The sequence below is a fragment of the Lepus europaeus genome, chromosome 20, assembly GCF_033115175.1.
Source record: "Lepus europaeus isolate LE1 chromosome 20, mLepTim1.pri, whole genome shotgun sequence".
In the NCBI taxonomy this organism is placed as follows: Eukaryota; Metazoa; Chordata; class Mammalia; order Lagomorpha; family Leporidae; genus Lepus; species Lepus europaeus.
In genome coordinates, this window is record NC_084846.1 from 38,991,666 (window position 1) to 39,011,064 (window position 19,399).

The 19,399-nt window shown below is 41.7% G+C and overlaps 1 protein-coding gene across 1 annotated transcript in view; it reads right to left on the reverse strand.

Moving 5' to 3' along the window:
• Nucleotides 1-18,705, reverse strand: part of AOAH (acyloxyacyl hydrolase) — a 208,211-nt gene extending 189,506 nt beyond the window's left edge. The window contains exon 1 of the mRNA XM_062178605.1: nt 18,328-18,705. Coding sequence (XP_062034589.1) covers nt 18,328-18,451 — 124 coding nt within the window. The 5' untranslated portion in view covers nt 18,452-18,705. The remainder of the gene's footprint in view (nt 1-18,327) is intronic.
• Nucleotides 18,706-19,399: the final 694 nt, after the last annotated feature.

Genomic DNA, 19,399 nt, shown 5'->3' on the forward strand with positions numbered 1-19,399 from the left:
GTATAAGCACAATCATCCTACATTATCTGACGCCTGGCCTTGTTTTTCTGAGATGCTGGTTACTCAGCCAAAGATGACAACATAGAGCTCAGGTGTGAGTCACACGGCACCTTTCCTCTTCTGTTTCCTCCTCTTAGATTCTAGACCTTGATGGGAGATGTAGGGCAGGAGCAGGAGTGAGAATGGAAGGGAGGTGAGAAAAATCTACCCAAGACCCTGTGGTATAGTACGGAGTAGAAGAATGTGACAGCCAGATAGACTGGAGCTGCTTCAGTACTTACACGCTTGTGTATTTAGTAGGAAAGTTAATCTTTCTGAACCTAGAATTTGGCAGCTATAGAATGGGAAAATAATGCTTGCTTGTGTGACTCAGTAAAAATGGCCACAAATGGGCTAGGATGCCGCTTGGGATGACCCCATTTCCATATCGGAGTGCTTGAGTTCAAGTCCCACCTCTGCTTGAAATTCTAGCTTCCTGCTAATGCAGATCCTGGGAAGCAGAGGGGATGCTCAAAGTATGTGGGTCCCTGACACAAATGTGAGGGACCCAGCTTGAGTTTCAGGCCCTTGATTCTGGTCTGGTTGTTGCAGGCATTTGGGGAATGAGCCAGTAGATGGAAGATAGTTGTCCCTCTCTCTTTTTCCTACCCTGCCCCTTTCAAATTAAAAAAAAAAAATCACACATGTTTAGCACTTTGTCCCAGGAAGAGGTGGTATCTATTTCCCAGCCCTATGAGTCTGGCCTTGTGACTTGTTTGGCCAGTAGCATGTGGGGGAAGTAACTGTGTCAGGTCATAATCTGGCCCTCAAGAGGCTTTGCAGCTTCTGCTTTTGCCTTCAGGCTGGCCTGAGCTAGCCTGCTGGAGAGGACCCAGGAAGGGGAACTGAGGTATCTTGGCCAGTAGCCTGCCAGCTACCAGATGAGTAAGGCAATTTTAGATCACCCATCCACTGCCTTTCCACTATATAATAACCGAGTGCAGTGTAGGAGTGAGCCCAGATGAGCAAGGCTAGGGACTCTCCCAGCTGTGCCAGGCTGCAGGATTGTAAGTCAATAAATGCGATCTGTGCACATGGGCTGTGTTGGTAATACAACCAAGGCTGTCACACACAGCTGGCCAAAGTGTTGTGAGTCTAAGTGATAGAACACATAATGTACACATGGTGCCTGGCACAGCCTGTGCTTTTAGCAAATGTTGGTTTCTCTCCCACCTGCTGAGACCACCACTGGGAGACACATATTCTCTAGTAACACTTTAGAAAATAAGCTCAGAAACTCACTTCGAAAAATGAGTAGGCTGAATTTTCTTTTATGGTGGATGTCTAGTATTTTCACTATATTTTGGTGAATTAGGCTCTGTGGTCTAACCTAACCAACATTTGGAATATTGTTTTTATGAGAAAATGCTCTGTGAGTTCCAAACTGCCAACTTCACCAAGAACATTGGCAACAAGAGAGGCCCTGTATGGGGCAATTACTAGTGAAAACATGGGCTAAGGCCAATAAAGGTGAGCAGAGCCCAAGCAAAGCAGTGAGAAAAAAATTTATTTTTTAGCTGACTTAGAAATAGTTTAAAAATTGTGAAGAAGAGAATTGAGATGCCAGCATCCATCTCTTCTGTTATTTATCTGAAAAAAAATTGTTGCTACCTGCTACGTGCTTGGAAGCTTAAGGATACAAAGGTGACTAATTGAAGCTGTAGACCAGAAGATGGGTGTGCTACCTAAATAAACCATCCCAACAATCTGCATATGAGATGACAGAGGAGCCTGTTAGTGCATTGGGAGTGCAGAGGTGTCTGGCTTCTTGGAGGGGCTGGGCCTCTAGGGAGGAACTTGGAGGTGAGGAAGAGGAGAACTGGGCAAGACTAGAATTTAGGGTCTGTTGCAAAGCAAGAATCAAAGAGGAAAGAGGGGCTGGATCATGAAGAGCCTGAAAGATTACAATCTGAAATGCTGACATTATACTGTAGAGTCTGGAATATAGACCAGTGATTTTCAAACATTTTGCCCAGTACTTCCTAAGAGGAATTTGAAAAACTGTAGTTATTCCACATCTTAATGGATATTAACACAATATTAATGGATTTCATTTAACTAGTTGCAAAGGATGTAATTTCAGACAGATTGCAAATATCTCAATCGAACTCTTAAATTAATCTGTATATATCCAAAGGACTTTAAATAGTATGGCGATTTATGCCTACTCTCATCCCCTTAAAAATATATGCTCAAATTCTGCTTTCAATTTTACATTGGTAATTGCTCTCCTTGAATTCTTTTTCAATGAAAAGTCTACTTCCTTGAAGTTTTATTCCACCAGAAAATTTCATCTCACTGTAATATATTTTATGGTTGAAAATACATATTAATTACACTGTTATACTTCTCACTACTAAAAATATGTATGGATTTTAAATAAAATTTTAATTTTCTGTGAATCAAGTACTCTAAGTACTGAAGATTCTTCTGGATAGTTTTTATTTTTCAGTAAAATTAACTTAAATAAACAATATATATATTTCCAATTTTATTAATAGCTATTAAATGATAAAGGTAAAATTTTGAAATTATTTCTTTTAATGGAATTGTTGGGCCTTTTACACTAGTACCTATTGCTGTGGAATAATATTATTTATTCATGTAAAGAGACAAGATTTGGAACTTTAGTCCCTATTTTTCACTTTTCAAAATGTAAGTTCTGAGAAATATTATTAGTTAAATAAGTAGATGGAGCTGGAAGGACTTTTGATACAGCAGTGTCACTCAGTTCTTTGAACTCCTTTTGAGTTAAATGCCAGAAATCTGAGTGATCTATTATTGAAAATTATTTTAAATGATCTATAAGCTGACAACTCTGTTAAATCCTCCTTCAATTTTGTTGAAAGCAAAGAACAAGAAGCCATCTGACTTGCAAAAACAAGTAGCACCAATCAGTAAGTCTTTCACTGTTTCAATTTTGGGGAAATATACACAATTTTTAATAAAGCTTATTTTTACATATGTGTTTCTTAGATCCTTTTAAAACCTAATATACTTAAAGAAAATTGAGAAATTGAAATATTGCTCTTTTCAATGTACTTTTGACTATACAATATTTTTAAGAAATACTTTTTATGCTTACATCATATACATATTTGTTAAATGTTGCCAGATCTAGTTCATTCAAGTTATGAAAAATGTCTTCTGTAAGTCAACAGAGTGCCTTCCTCTAGGAGGTTCACACCTCCCTTAGGATGTACCCCATGTGAAGAGAGATAGATAGGTCTGGGCCTCTTAACTTACAAGGCCTAAAGCCCAACAGATTATTATCAAGCCCCTTCTGTCAGGTTCTATTTGCCTCTCAATCAGAAAACTTAATTGTAGCTTAGCACCTTTCTTAGCTCCTCTAATAATGACTCTGTCCTTTGTTCTAGACCCTGTCTAGCGCACTTGGGCCTCATTCCTTCGTAATCATAACCTCTACTCTACCTCCAATAGCTCTACTCCCAACCTGTGTGTACTGATGGTCCTCTTCCTCACTTAATGCTGTATAATTGTTCAGACCTGGTTAATGCCACTCTTAGGATCATTGGTTACTATCCTCACCCTGTCTTTTATGACCTTGTCTAAATATGATCAGAGTCGGCGAACTCAAAAGGCTTCCATAGCCTTGGCAACTCATGATGAGAGCCTAGGGTGGTTACTGGCGCCAAAAACTAGAGTGTCAATTTGTTGGGTCAACAACAGGAGTCACTGTGCACTTGCTCCTCATGTGGGATCTCTGTCCTTAATGTGCTGTACATTGTGATTTAATGCTATAACTAGTACTCAAACAGTATGTTTCACTTTGTGTTTCTATGTGGGTGCAAACTGTTGAAATCTTTACTTAATATATACTAAATTGATCTTCTGTATATAAAGAGAATTGAAAATGAATCTTGATGTGAATGGAAGGGGAGAGGGAGCGGGAGAGGGGAGGGTTGCGGGTGGGAGGGAAGTTATGGGAGGGGGAAGCCACTGTAATCCATAAGGTGTACATTGGAAATTTATATTCATTAAATGAAAGTTAAAAAAAAAATCTTCTGTATAGTATAAACCTAAATGGCAAAAACAAATCTTATCATTAAAGAAATTTGCAAATCAGATTTTTCTTTTAGAAGAAATGTGATTTCATTTTTCAATTCACTTCAATATTTTCATTCTAAAGTAGATAGATATAGAGGATGGATGAATGGATAGCCAGGTAGGTAGGTGGATGGATAGGCAGACAGACAGGCATATCATCTTAAATTATGACCAACCTGATTTATAGTCTTTATCAAAAATCTCCTTGTTAACTTGAAAAGTGTTTTCCTGGTAGCAAATGCTTGCTATTGCCACAAATTTGTACAAATGCACTGTTGAAAGAAATCTATAAGATTTGCTTTTAGATTGTTTACTTATCATTCCAAATGTAGAAATAAAACAAAATAATGAAACCTCATAAATGTGTTACATATATGTATACATATTTAGTAAATTTTGAAAGGCAATATACCAAAATATCACCAGTAATCTTCTGGGTTTGGGGATTGCAATTGATTTTACTCTAAAAATACTCTTTTATATCTTAAGTCTTGGTAAAGGCTACATATTCTTTCATAATTATAAAAATATTTCTATTTTATAGAATTTTTATTGAATAATCTTTAAATTGCTGCCTACAACTTTAATAAGTTTTAGGGAAATGAAATGACATTTTTGGAAGACTCCTTTGTTTCAGGATCTCTGATAGCTGTTTTTATAACCTGTATCTCACTTAATCATTGAAACACTCTCTTGTGTGGTGATTCCATATTAGGGATGAGAAATCTGAGGCTCAGCGTGATTAAGCAATATGCTCAAAGACTTTCAGATCTGAGGTGGCCCACTGGTGATTCTAATTAAGATCTATTGAGATTTATATTTCTCTAAGAGACACACTGCATATGTTAAGATGTTTTCTTTTGAAAGTGAAAATTAATCATGTTATTCAAAATAATCATTGCTATACTAAAGTCTATACGATTTGGAAATACTGGCTCCGTCTCTGTGGTTAGTCTTTTCATTTCCTAATGATGTTTTCTGAAGAGAAGAAGGGCTTAAATTTGTTAAAGTATAATTCATCATTTTTTCTTTTTAGATAGTGCTTTTGATGTTATGCCTAAGAATCTTTGCCTAATCCAATGTCACAAATCTGTTCATCTAGAAGTTTTATAGTTTTAGCTCTTACCTTTAGGTCTGTGATCTATTTTGAGTTCACATTTGTGCGTAGTTTGAAATCAGTGTCTAAGTTCCTCCATTCCTTGACTTTTTAAAAATTGCATGTAGATATCCCATTTCTTCAAAAAGTACCCTATCCCCATTGAAATACCTTTGAACCCTGGTGGAAAATAAATTGTCCATAAGTACATGGGTTTATTTCCGGGCTTCCTATCTGGCTCCATTTATCTAGATCTATCCTTACATCTAGTACCACGCTGTTACTGTATTATCAGAGTAAGTTTTGAAATCAAGTAGTGCATTTCTCCAATAATGTTCTTTAGAATTTTGATTACTCTGACATCTTTTCATTTCTATGTAAGTTTTAGAAATCTCTTACAAGATTCTACAAAAAAGTTTATTAAGATTTTGATTATAATTGGGTTTAATATAAAGATCACCTTGTAAGTACTACCATTTTTTTTTTTTCTTTTTGACAGGCAGAGTGGACAGTGAGAGAGAGAGAGAGACAGAGAGAAAGGTCTTCCTTTTTGTCGTTGGTTCACCCTCCAGTGGCCGCCGCAGTCAGCGCACTGCGGCCAGCACACCGTGCTGATCCGAAGGCAGGAGCCAGGTGCTTCTCCTGGTTTCCCATGGGGTGCAGGGCCCAAGCACTTGGGCCATCCTCCACCTTACTCCCTGGCCACAGCAGAGAGCTGGCCTGGAAGAGGGGCAACTGGGACTAGACCGGGACTAGAACCCGGTGTGCCAGCGCTGCTAGGTGGAGGATTAGCCTGTTGAGCCCTTGGCGCCGGCACAGTACTACCATTTTAACACTATTGTTTTCCAATTCATTGACATGAAACATTACCCCATTTCTGTAAAGGCCTCTTCAATTCTCTACAATGTTTTATAGTTTTCAGTGCAGAGTAAGTGCATTTATGCTTTTAAATATTCCTACGTGTTTTTATCACATTGTGAATTGAATTGTTTTCTTAACTTCAGGAGTTGAATATTTGTTGTTAAACAAATACAACTGTTTTTTGTATTTTAGTTTTATTTGATAGGCAGAGTGGACAGTGAGAGAGAGAGAGAGAGAGAGAGAGAGAGAGAGAGAGAAAGGTCTTCCTTGTCCATTGGTTCACCCCGCAATGGCCGGCAGCATGCCCTGCGCTGCGCTGATCCGAAGCCAGGAGCCAGGTGCTCATCCTGGTCTCCCATGCGGGTACAGGGCCCAAGGACTTGGGCCATCCTCCACTGCACTCCTGGGCCACAGCAGAGAGCTGGACTGGAAGAGGGGCAACTGGGACAGGATCCGGCGCCCCGACCGGGACTAGAACCCGCTGTGCTGGCGCCGCAGGTAGAGGATTAGCCTATTGAGCTGCGGTGCCGGCTTAGTTTTAAATCTTCCAACCTTGCTAACATTACTTCCTAGTTCTAGTACTTTCTTTGAGATGTATTAGGATTTTCTACATTTAAGACCATGATATCTAAAAATAATTTTGCTTATCCCTTTCCAGACTGCATGCATTTGTTGTTTTCTTTGTATATTAAACTGAGTAGACGCTTCAATAGAGTGTTAACTAAAAGTGGTGAGAGTGAACACTTTTACCTTCCTCACTTCTCTTTTTAGGAGGAAATGTTTAATCTGCAATCATTAAGCAAAAAGTTAGCAGTGGAGTTTTCATGGATATTCTTTACCAGGTTGAGGAAATTTACATTTCCTGTATAATTTGTTGAGAGATTTTCACATGGCTGGGTGGTTGATTTTTGTCAAATAGTTTTCCTATTTCTGTTGAGATAATGTAGTTATAGCCCCTATTCTACAAATCTGGTGTATTCCATTTATTTATTTTGAAATGTTAAGGCAAGCATGCATTTCTGATATTAACCCCACATAGTCATGATGTATTATTCATTTTATATGTTGCTGGATTCAGATGGCCAATATTTTGTTAAGGATTTTTCTATCTATATTTATTAATTATACTGGCCTGCAGTTTTCTTTCCTCATGAGGTCTCTGTCTGGATTGGCATTGAGGTAAAACATAAAATGAAATATATAAATAAATAAATAAAACATAAAAATATCTATTTTTCATGAACTTTTAAATGACCCTGTCTGTGTATTTTGTTTTCAGAACTTTGAGTGTGAGGTGTCAAGGTTTGTTTCTGTTTCTGCTTATCCTACTTGATGTTGGGATTCGTGGATCTGTAGGTCAATATTTTTCACCAATCTTGAAAGGGTGTTGACCATTACTTCTTCAAACATATTCTTTTTCCCCTTTCTTTCTTTTCTCTTCTAGAATTCTCATTTCATAAATATTGAGTACAGGAAACTGTACTCCCATGTTTTTGAAGTTGTGTTCATTTTTCCTCAAGCTTTATCTTTCTCTTGTCTTTGGTTTGGATAATTTCTATTGATCTATTTTCAAGTTCACTGATTCTTCTTTGAACTCAAATCTTCTGTTGAGCCTATGTAGTGAATATGTCAATTCAATTGTTGTTTTTCAAGAACAGAATTGCCAGTTGCCTCTTTATTATAACTTTATATTTATATTTTGATGAATATTGTCACATATTTCCTTTAATTAATTTACTATGATTTTCTTTACTTCTTTGGAAACATTCATAACAACACTTTGAAGTCTTTTGATAGATTCACCCAGTCTATTTTCCCCTAAGTATGGGTCTCTGTTTTCTGTTTCATTGTATGTGTAGTAATTTTTTTTCATTGAAAACTGGTTATTTTGGAGCTGATATTGTGGTAAATCAGGTTAAGTGTCTGCCTGTGACACCAGCATCCAGTATGGGCTCCAGTTCCAGTCACAGTTGCTCCACTTCTGATCCAAATCCCTGTTAATGTGCCTGGGAAAGCAGCAGAAGATGGCCCAAGTGCTTGAGTCTCTGCCACTCACATAGGAGACCCAGATAGGGTTCCAGGCTCCTGGCTTCTGCTTAGCCCAGCCTTGACTATTGCAGTCATTTGGGGGGAATGAAACATTGGGTGGATGATCTCTTCCTTTCTCTCTGTCTCTGCCTGTATCTCTGACACTCTACCTTTCAAATAAATAATTTTTTTAAAAAATGGTTATTTTTTTTTTGACAGGCAGTGTGGACAGTGAGAGAGAGAGAGAGACAGAGAGAAAGGTCTTCCTTTGCTGTTGGTTCACCCTCCAATGGCCGTCATGGCCGGCGCGCTGTGGCTGGCGCACCGTGCTGATCCGAAGCCAGGAGCCAGGTGCTTCTCCTGGTCTCCCATGCGGGTGCAGGGCCCGAGCACTTGGGCCATCTTCCACTACACTCCCAGGCCACAGCAGAGAGCTGGCCTGGAAGAGGGGCAACCGGGATAGAATTCGGCGCCCCGACCAGGACTAGAACCCGGTATGCCAGCACCACAAGGCGGAGGATTAGCCTATTGAGCCATGGCACTGGCCAAAAAAATTGGTTATTTTAATAATACGTTTAGCCAGCACTCTGGCCTCAGAATCAGCCCTTAAGGCATTCGGATCCGGCTGAAAAGCCCATGAGAGCATTTCAGGCAAGGAAAGCCAAGACACTCTGGCAAAAAAAAAAAAAGAGAGGTCTTCCATCCACTGGTTCACTCCCAAATTGGCTGCAATGGCTGGAGCTGTTCCAATTCGAAGCCAGGAGCCAGGAGCTTCTTCCCAGTCTCCCATGTGGGTGCAGGGGCCCAAGGACTTGGGCCATCTTCTACTGCTTTCCCAGGCCATAGCAGAGAGCTGGATCAGAAGTGGAACAGCCAGGACTTGAACCGGCACCCATATAGGATGCCAACACTGGAGGCAGTGGCTTTACCTGCTATACCATAGTGCCAGCCCCTCCAAGGGTTCTTGACTGGGCTTTTCTAGTCAATTTCCTGGCTTCAATTTGGGATCTGTTTCCCCCAGAGTGTAGAGCCTTTGAAGGCTCTGCTCATGTTTTAGCTTGGCTTTCTAAGCATAACTCCTGTGTCTGTGTAACTTGGAGCCACCCAGCAAACTGGGCATGTTTGTGCTGAAACACTCCAAGCTTGTAAGCTTCTGCCCTTTGTTGTCAGTCCATATGCCTGCTGGGATGTGAGGAGTTGCAGCGGGTTCTCAAGTCTCTCTTGACCTCCACTTTTTGCTGGGCTCTTTCAGGTCTCTGCCTCACAAGTATAGTTTTCCAATCAATCAGAGGTGTGTGGAGAACCTATCTCAGCCCTTCTATGATGCTCTTCCAATTCCTTGGTAAGTCTATGGGTGATTGTCATTGTTCCATTTCAGACCAAAACTTGGAGCTGAAAAGCTGCAGATCCTCTTTGAAAATTCCCAAGTGAGTCTATCATATATCCAGCAGAGCCATGGATCTTTGAACCCTGGTTGAATTGAGTCTGCCCCATTAGTAATAAACTTGCTGGGTTTTGCAATCAATTTCAAAGTGGTAAAACTACTATTTCCATTAAGCAAGCTGAGGGCATGGTATATGGAGCAGTCCCAAGCAAGATCAGAATCTCTGTGTCTTCATAAAGTTTAAACATTTCTTAATTCATTGTATGGCATTCGTGATTTCCAGTGCTCCAAAAGGTTTGTGACAATTTTCCCAACTTTACATGCAGTCTTTGGCACAAAAAAATTCTCTAACTCCTTCATGCTTTCATAATCAGAATTCCCTCTTGTACTTATTGGAAGCAAACTGAGGGTTTTAGGTTTAATAAAATAAAGAGCAAGTTCATCTACTATATTTGAATTTGCATTTTATTAAGTTGTGGGAGTTATAAGATAGATTTATTTTTCCATAGAAATATTCAGATAGGGATTTGCTTCAGTGCTCTTACCTAGCACTGAAAAACAACTAGTTTATGAGCAATGTGGTATAGTATTGGAAAATTTGTTTTTCTTTCCAAATTCTTAGAGTGTGAAGTCTATGAGGAAAAGCTTGCATATGAATACTCAAATAAAAAACACAAACACAAACCAAAAAGCAAGCAAATAAAAAATAGGGTTGAGTGTCTGGCATAGCAGTTGTTACTTGAGATTCCTAAAACCCATTTCAGAGTGCCTGGGTTTGAGTACTGCCTTCACTTCTGATTCCAGCTTTTTGCTAGTGCACACCCTAGGAGGCGGTAGGTGATGGATAGCTGGGTCCTTGCCACTCACTTATGAAACCTAGATTGAGCTTCCAGCTCTTGGTTCTGGCTGGGCCCAACCCTAGCTGTTGTGGGTGTTTGGAGAGTGAACCACATAATGGTAGCTTTCTCTGTTTGCATGTATGTCTCTATGTCTCTCTCATTCTTTCTCTCCCTGTCTTTAAAATAAATAAATAAATAAATCTTTTTTTAAGAAAAGAAACCCCCAAATAAAAAATCTGTTCTGCTTACATCTATTAACTTCCATCACATAATTCTGTCTCTTTGTTGAATCACTTTGGTGCTAAACCAAACCCTTTCTTGATATTAACTGTATGTTTAGTTTCAAGGCCTTTTCCTCCCTTTTTAAGCATTTCTATGTGTGTTAGGCAGAATTATAAGACTTCTTCTACCTGATATCTATGCTTGTTTAACTGCCTGAATGAGGGCAGAATCTATGAATATGATTGGATATCATGTTCTGTTCTGTGACATGACAAAAGGGATTTGGCATGCACAATTAAGAACTCTAATCAGTTTACTTGAGTCAATCAAGTTTTTTCCTGGGTGGGCTCAACATAATCAGGAGGGTCCTTTCAACATGATTTTCTCCAGTTGGTCGAACAAGAATAAGTAGCTATGTTGCTAACTTCCTCCAAAGAGGGGTGACCTCTAGCTGTTGAGAGTGGTCCCTCACTGTGGCAGCCAGCAAGCAAAGGAGACCTAAGGCCTGCAAGTGCCAGGAACTGAACTCTGCTAACACCCAGTGACCCCAAGTCTCAAATCAGACTGTGCCCAGGCCAGCATTATGATTTTCAGATTGTGGAACCTTGAACAAAGAGCCCAGTTCTATCATGTCCAGGCTTCTGATGTGCAGACGGTAAATTCGTGCTGCTTTATGCTGATGAGCGTGTGGCAACGCACAGCAATGGAAAGCTAACATGCTGTGAAATCCTTCTTTATAAATTAATTTTCCCTTAAGAACACCAAGGTTTGAGAATTTGTATTTACACAAGACCCGGACTGGCATGTCATTATTCAGTTACTGAGGACTTTGCTTTACAATAGATATGATTTCAAGACGTCTACAGCACAATTTGCAATATGTTTTTTCCTGACTTCCTAAACAATAGATAACAAGAATCCTTTAAGTACTTACTGTGCACCAACCTCAGTTCTATGTCCTCCACATGTATTTACAGGCTTCTGAACAATTCTTGTTTTGCACATGAAGGAAGGGAGGTGCAGAGGGTAAAGATAAATCCCTGATGTCGCATTTGTCCTGAGTGACAGAGCCAGGGCTGAAGCCCAGGCCATCTAGAATCCAAATTTCTGCTGCCTTAATCACTGTGCCTTACGATTGCCTCCACACGCTCATCTAGAAAATGTGGAAATCCAGAAAACTATTCCAAAGAAAATGTAAAAAATATCTAACCTCATTAGTAAACCATATATACACTACCTTTTTTTTGACAGGCAGAGTTAGACAGTGAGAGAGAGAGACAGAGAGAAAGGTCTTCCTTCCATTGGTTCACCCCCCAAATGGCTGCTTCGGCCGGCTGCTGCACCAATCCAAAGCCAGGAGCCAGGTGCTTCCTCCTGGTCTCCCATGCGGGTGCAGGGCCCAAGCACTTGGGCCATCCTCCACTGCCTTCCTGGGTCACAGCAGAGAGCTGGACTGGAAGAGGAGCAACCAGGACAGAACCGGCGCCCCAACTGGGACTAGAACCCGGGGTGCTGGTACCGCAGGTGGAGGATTAGTCCAGTGAGCCGTGTCCGGCCCATATATACACTATTAACTAACATTTTGGTGTCCATTCAATTTAGAAAAATAGCATTATGTATTACAGACAGCTAGAAACATTATAACTTAATGGGGCTTTTACACTGCTTAATTATTTGCAAATTTCTTTTTTCTTTCTCATTGTACATTTAAAAATATATTATGCACTTTCTATAGTACATTTACAAAAAGAAAAAGGAAATATTTCCTCTCTTACTGAAGAAGAGGATGCTGTCATCTGGACACTCTTGGGTCTTGGGCACTGTGAGACTTTTCTGTGAAGCTGTGGCTCCTCTCTGTTGTCTCTTGGTCTTTCTCTTCAGAGCAATCCAAGGAGAAAGAAAGGCAGATACCATTTGTGCTAATGGGGGGAGGGGTGAATCCTATGATAACTTAAAAAATAAAGGTCAAGGCCAGTGTTGTGGAAAAGTGGGTTAACCTGCCTCTTGTGATGCTGGCATCCCGTATCAGAGCACTGGTTTGAGTCCTGGTTACTCCACATCCAATCCAGCTTCCTGCTCGTGTGCCTGGAAGGCAATGCAAGAAGGCCCAAGTACTTGGGCCCCTTCCTTCCATGTGGGAGACCAGAATGGAGTCCCTAGCACCTGGCGTCAGCCTGTCCCAGCCCTCGCTGTTGGCCATCTGGGGGAGTGAATCAGAAGATAGAGATCTCTCTCTCTCTCTCTCCCTTACTCCCCCATCATTCTGCTTTTCAAATACACATGTAAATAAACAAACAAATAAATCTTTAAAAAAAATAATGGTAGAAGATAAAGGCGAAGAGAGAGTGCCTTAGGGAAGTGCCTTGGTGATGGGCAAGTGCAGCTGTGCCCATTGGTGATGGGCAAGTGCAGCTGTGCCCAGAGAGTCAGGTGCAGTCTGTCTGGAACTTGAGAATCCACAGGGCACAAGAAGGGGAGGTGACCGGCTGGGTCCATGTAGGGAACTGTCCAGACCGCTCTGCTGAGACACGGTCATGAACTCTCCCAGCCACGACACTCCGACTGCAGGAGCTCTGAGGGCTGAGGACAGAGGCCTGGCCCTGAAGGTCGAGAACGGTAAATGTCAGGGTGCTAAGTAAGCTGTCTGTGACAACGGAGTCAGCCCTTGGAGAGGAGGGAAGGAAAAGGAGAACTGGAGTTACCCAAACAAGATGAAATTTAAACACATAAGTGGCAACAGGAAATGCTTTCAGCTATCGGCAGAAAGAGCATCCTGTGAGCAAGTATTGTTACAGAGGAATCAGGTGAAAGTTCTATGTACCTAAATTAAGAGCGTACGTTTTGAACCTTCTCAGCCATGGTTTTGTCAGCCATGCTGTAATTTGAACATTCACAGTGCCTTGAAACCAGGGGACTCCTTCTGTCTCCTTAACACTGACCACTCTGTGTGGGGTGTGCGGTCTAGAAACTGACCCTCTGACACTTTATCTGTTTAACTAAACATGATTGAGGAGAAAGTAAATTTTTAAAAACTCTTTTAAAAGTTTCCTGAGTATCAAATAATGCTTTAAAAATAAAACAAAAATCAATGAATTAATTTAAATGTCAATGACTTAGAAGCATAAGGATTGCTTTCCGCCTGAATCATCCATGGAAAGAAAATGGTGTTTTACAAAAATGAACATGGCTTCTTCCTAATTCCACACACTTGGAAAGTGGCAAAAAGAGTCACAGCCTGTTAGGCAAGGTGGAATCAGCATTTACTGAGAGACCAAATGGGACAGAGTTCAGGGCTAACAGGCTGGTAATCTTAAATAAGCTCTTTATTTCTCTGCCTGTTTCTATCTACCAAATAATAATTACTATTCCATTAGGTATTGGTGATGATTAAATGAGTTAATAGAGCTAAGCTTTTTGGAAGACTGTTCATCACACAGTAAGTGCTCAATAAATGCCAACAGTTTTAGAATTATTCACTTACAATTTAAATTTGTAGACTGAAGGAAATTGGATGTAATTACCTTCCACAGACATCACTCCAGTTAGTAACTCAGAGATAATGTAAAGAATAATTGTCCCCATGGTGAAGTGTTGGGGACTGGTGGCAATGGCAGCAGACCAGTGGCAAAGCAAGTTTTATGAAGAAGAAGCATGTCTGATTACCAAATTCTCATCTCTGTAAATATGGATGGAATCTTACTGAATTCTATGAAAATGAGGAAAGAACATTTCCGTGTGTTGGAAAGTTGACTATAAATATTTTATTTTATTATGAACTTGTATATCAAGGCAAGATAAACTTCTATGATCTAAGTGAGACTTTAAAAGATAGCTGACAACCAACAAAGATAATTGTTCTTGCTCAGTTGGAGTGACCTGACATCCAACTGCCTAATCAACTTCTGCTCAACGGGGCTTTCGTCCTCAAGGGTCTTTCAGGAAGGAAGTGCCTGCCGTGAAATCTGAGACAACAGGAGCTTCCTTTTTTGACCAGCAATAAAAACCCCAGCAGTTTAACCCACTCCTCCCCTATGCCAGGCTATCATTTCCCCATCCTCTGGCGACTATGGATGTACTGGCAGAGCTTGTCTGCTTCGAGGCTGTTTCTCTTTGCCTTGTGCTTCTCCGCTCTCTGCCCACTCTGCCGTAGACACTGCAGTGCACAGGGTGCTGGAGAAGTGGAGGATTGCCAAGTGTACTGAGTGCCCAGTTCATCATTCATTTAAAGGGCTATAATCTTTACAAGTCTCCAGTTTCTTGTTTTTCCTCTAAACTGGAGAGTTGTTTTTCCCCTGAAGGCAAACTTTCAAAAATTATTATTATTGTTCTTTGTGCCCCTGCCTCATAGTGTCCATGCAGTAATCACACAAGCGGTGAATGCATAGAAATGTTTGGGGGGCGCTTTTCTCCCAATTAGTTTGATGGCATCAGAAAAGTTGCTAGAGGATTAACAACAATGTAGAATTAGCAGAAGCCCAATCAGTGATTCTTGCTTTTCTCTTGACTCCTCCGTGAAGTTCTTTCTCTTAGAACCAGCTGGGAGTGAAGTTAACTCTCTGCTTACACATTTGCTGTGTAAGTGCACTGCAGGATCCCTTTGTAGCACACACTTGCTCCTCAGCTGCTCAGAGTGCTGGTCTTAGGGGTCATACCAGCACCTGGGTCCCTCGCTAGGAATTGCCGCCAGAGTTACAGCACCTTCCTGGGATCCGTTCATATTCCAGGACAGTTCAGCGTGAGGGTTCCAAGGGCTGGTTCCACTGTAGGACCACTCTGAAGAGCCCTGTTATCCCTAGTGCTTTGTGTGGATTCAGCTAAGGCCTTCGTTTGTGACTGCAGCCCAACCCGCCTTCTCCTTCTTTCCCCTGCTGCTGCCTTCTCTCTCCTGCTGATCTTATTAGAAGAGCACTCTTTCACAAGCTCCCCTGCACATACATTTCTAAGTCTGTTTCACCAAGGTACCATCCACCAGTGAGACACCAGTGTGAACCCCCTTCAGCACCGGGCTTGGCACAGTCAGTGCTCAGTCAATGTAAATCATGAACAGATTCCTCTAACATCCACCTTTCTGGCTAAGGTAACAGCAAGTGAGTCAGTCATCCAGGCATAGTTTGCCAGAAGCTTCAAGTTGCTGGGGAAAGAGGTGCTAAGTCACTCACAAATATAATCAGCAAAAGACTCTGTTGGGGCCATGGAATGTTTGTGTGGGCAACCAGAGTGAACCCCTGTGACAACAAATTCCTTGACACCTCTCATCAAGAATAGGGGTCTGTGTGATCCTCCTTGAGTCTGGGTGAAGGGATCAATAGATGAAGGCAGAAAAGATACCACACCAGTTTCCAGACCCGCATCCTGGGAGATTGGTAGCATCTTTTGAAATTCCTGTCTTCTGAAATTATTTCTCTGCAATCCCTGAGCTTCTGGGTAAAAACCACTGCTCACATGAGGCTGTGTGTATGCAGGTAGTCTGATGGATTTCTCCGATGAGCCAAACGTCTATCCACCCCCTGCCCGCAACATGTCAATCATGTGAGTAAAGCTGTCATAGATGGTCCCGGACTCACCAATCTACCATAAGAATACCTCCCAGTGACTAGTGACCTCAGTCACTCCTACATACAACAGAATGATCATTGATCTACCTGGCTATGAAAAAAATCCATGACCCATAAAATCATGATAAAACAACATCATTATTATTTTCATTTGCTGTGGCAAATCAACAGCAGAATAACTCCATCCTGGAATCTCTTCAACACCTCCTTCTAACTCATTGGAATGGGGCAGAGAAGGGAATGAGTGCCACAAGTTCATTTTACTGAAATGAAGACCTAGGCTCTCAGGTTAGAGGAGTTACCTAAATCCAAACATTCAGTTTGCAACCAGCCTTGAAGTAGAACCCATTTCACTTGAACCTTTCTCAAGTCTGTTTCTTATTTTTCATTTGATAGGCTTGAGGGTTATATTTTGAGAAAATGAAATGTTGTCAAATAATTGATTAAGAAAACTAAATGCTAAGTGAGGATGATCTCCCAGGTATACTTTTTCTTTTCTTTTCTTTTTTTTTTTTTGTTAAAGATTTATTTATTTATTTGAAAGGCAGAGTTACACAGAGAGAGAGAGAGAGGCAGAGAGAGGGAGAGGTCTTCCTTCTGCTGGTTCACTCTCCAGATGGTCGCAATGGCTGGAGCTTCGCAACCCGAAGCCAGGAGCGTCTTCCAGGTCTCCCACGTGGGTGAAGGGGCCCAAGGACTTGGTTCGAACCGGTGCCCATATGGGATGCCGGCACTGCAGGCAGTGGCTTTACCCGCTACGCCACAGTGCCGGCCCCTCCCAGGTATACTTCTAAGAGGGCTGTAGTTTTTTTGCTTTCAAAGCGCAGGAGAAGAGATTTCCCAGGGAACCTGGGTTTGTATGTTTTAATTTGAGACTTTGGAGCTACACATGTTTTCTCCAACATATACAAAGACACAGGGTCATGGGTCTGGGGAATTAGGACCAATACTGACATTTTTCTCCATACTGTGTCCAGAAATAATTTGTATTAGAATCTGTTCAGATTGTTTCTTTGTAGCATATGGTCATCATTCTTATCCAGGAGGCTCTTTTTTTGGCTTCTTGAGCCAGGATTCTATTTTGACATTTGTTCATTGAATAATTTCTACTCGGTCCTGAATCTCTGTAGCTCAGGCTCTGACTCATCTAAAGCTGGCCGCTGTTTTGGAAGTTCCAGGTTCAATGTGCCAATCAAAGGTCTTACCCCGCTTCCTACTCTCCTCCTACCCTCGCCCCAGTGAAAACAAAAACAACATTGGAAGTAAAATATTTCAGTAAAAGAGAAGTCAAGGAGTCCTAGCTCAGTATTCAAAGTTTCTGGGTGACCTCACAGTCTAAACTTGCTGAGAGAAAGAAGGATAAGGTGATGACTCCTTGCTGAGTGAAAACACCACACAGATACACTCAGAAGCTCAATTCCCAGGGTAGTCCTCTGAGGTGAGTATTTCTGGCTCTGTTTCACCAATAAGGACACAAAGGCATGGAGAGGGCCGGCGCCGCGGCTCACTAGGCTAATCCTCCGCCTTGCGGCGCCGGCACACTGGGTTCTAGTCCCGGTCGGGGCACCGATCCTATCTCGGTTGCCCCTCTTCCAGGCCAGCTCTCTGCTGTGGCCAGGGAGTGCAGTGGAGGATGGCCCAAGTGCTTGGGCCCTGCACCCCATGGGAGACCAGGAGAGCACCTGGCTCCTGCCATCGGATCGGCGCGGTGCGCCGGCCGCAGCGCGCCTACCACGGCGGCCATTGGAGGGTGAACCAACGGCAAAAGGAAGACCTTTCTCTCTGTCTCTCTCTCACTGTCCACTCTGCCTGTCAAAAAAAAAAAACAAAAAACAAAAAACAAAAAACAAAGGCATGGAGAGAGTTAAGAAAGTTGCCCAACTTTCCTGGCCAGGAAGGAATGGATTAGAGGGGATGAAAGTGCAGTAATTCAGACTCAGACATGCCTGTCTGAGGTCAAAGCCCGTGTAAAGGAGAAAGAATTTCAGGTTATTCTTGTTTCTCTGAGAGAAAAATATCCCAGCCACCCATGGGGTGAAAGACTTTGATGACTAACTCAGTTTTGCAATTGTATAATGTTCGTCTATGGACACACACGCACACTCAGACTCAACAGTTTCCTATGTTAATGAAGTTGCTGGTGCTTTACTTGGAATTATTAGATGATTTATCATATGAGCAAAATATTGGCCTGCATTATTATGTCCACACAAAGCATACAAAATTATTACTTACCTACACAAGTATGGCGATCTGAGCGAATGGTCCCGGGCTGGTCGTCATGAGCTCTTGAGGTGGAAGAGTGAAGGGGTAGAAGAAGCAGAGGAGACACCACAAGGATTCTCCATGGAGACTTCATCTTTGAGCTCTGCACCAAGCGGTTACCAAGCTCTGGAAGTGCCAACTTAGAGATGTTGACGCTGAAGCCACAGGATCAGCTGAGTGAATGTTGGTGCCTTCTGTCCTCTCCTTGACACACCCCCTCCACACACACCCTTTTTGCTCAGTGTGAATCAAATAAAAACACAAAAAGACACTCCCAGACTCACAACTTGCTATTGGGGGGACCCTGAGAGAGCCACAGGGGCTTGGGTCCAGGAAGAGCTGGCAGGAGTCCCTGGGGTGCAGTTCTTCTGAACTAAAAACTGCAGGAAAGTTGCACAGTGGCAGCAGGAGGCAAGTCTGTGCTGCCTGGCTGAGGTCAGTGACAGTAAATGGCATGGACCTCAAGGCCAGCCAGGATCCTCTGCTGGGTTCGTTAGGAGGCCCTTCCCCTTTCATTCTTGCAAAACAAACTACACTGAAACAAAAGCTGAAGAAGAAAAACGAAGATTAAACCGCAAACTCACAGCGGTCTTAGAGATTTTATCAGGAGAATTTTGTTATTTAGCTTTGTTTTAAATACCGTTACATGGTGAGGTTGGGCTCTTCATTTTGTCGTCAAAGAATATTCTGGTCAAGTAGTTACTTTCCTCTGGAGAAGGTGGATTATTCCTCGAAAGGTCAAGTTTTCTCAAGATCTTTCATTTGGTGTGCAGAAAATGAACAGTGCAGACAATAACTGGCAGTCAGTTATTAAATTGAATGAGGAAAAAGAGGTGCTAGAATTAACCGGCACATATTTACCCGGCTGTGCGGGATGAGTCTTTTATCTCTAGAATTTCAGAGAGCATTTACATTTACATGGATGATGTGTTCATTTCTAGGAGACAAACTTTCTGCTTTGGAGAGGAAAACTGAACACTGTTTTTCTGGGAAAAATATCTGAAGAAGATTAGATAAAGAAGAGGCGTATAATCTAAATACT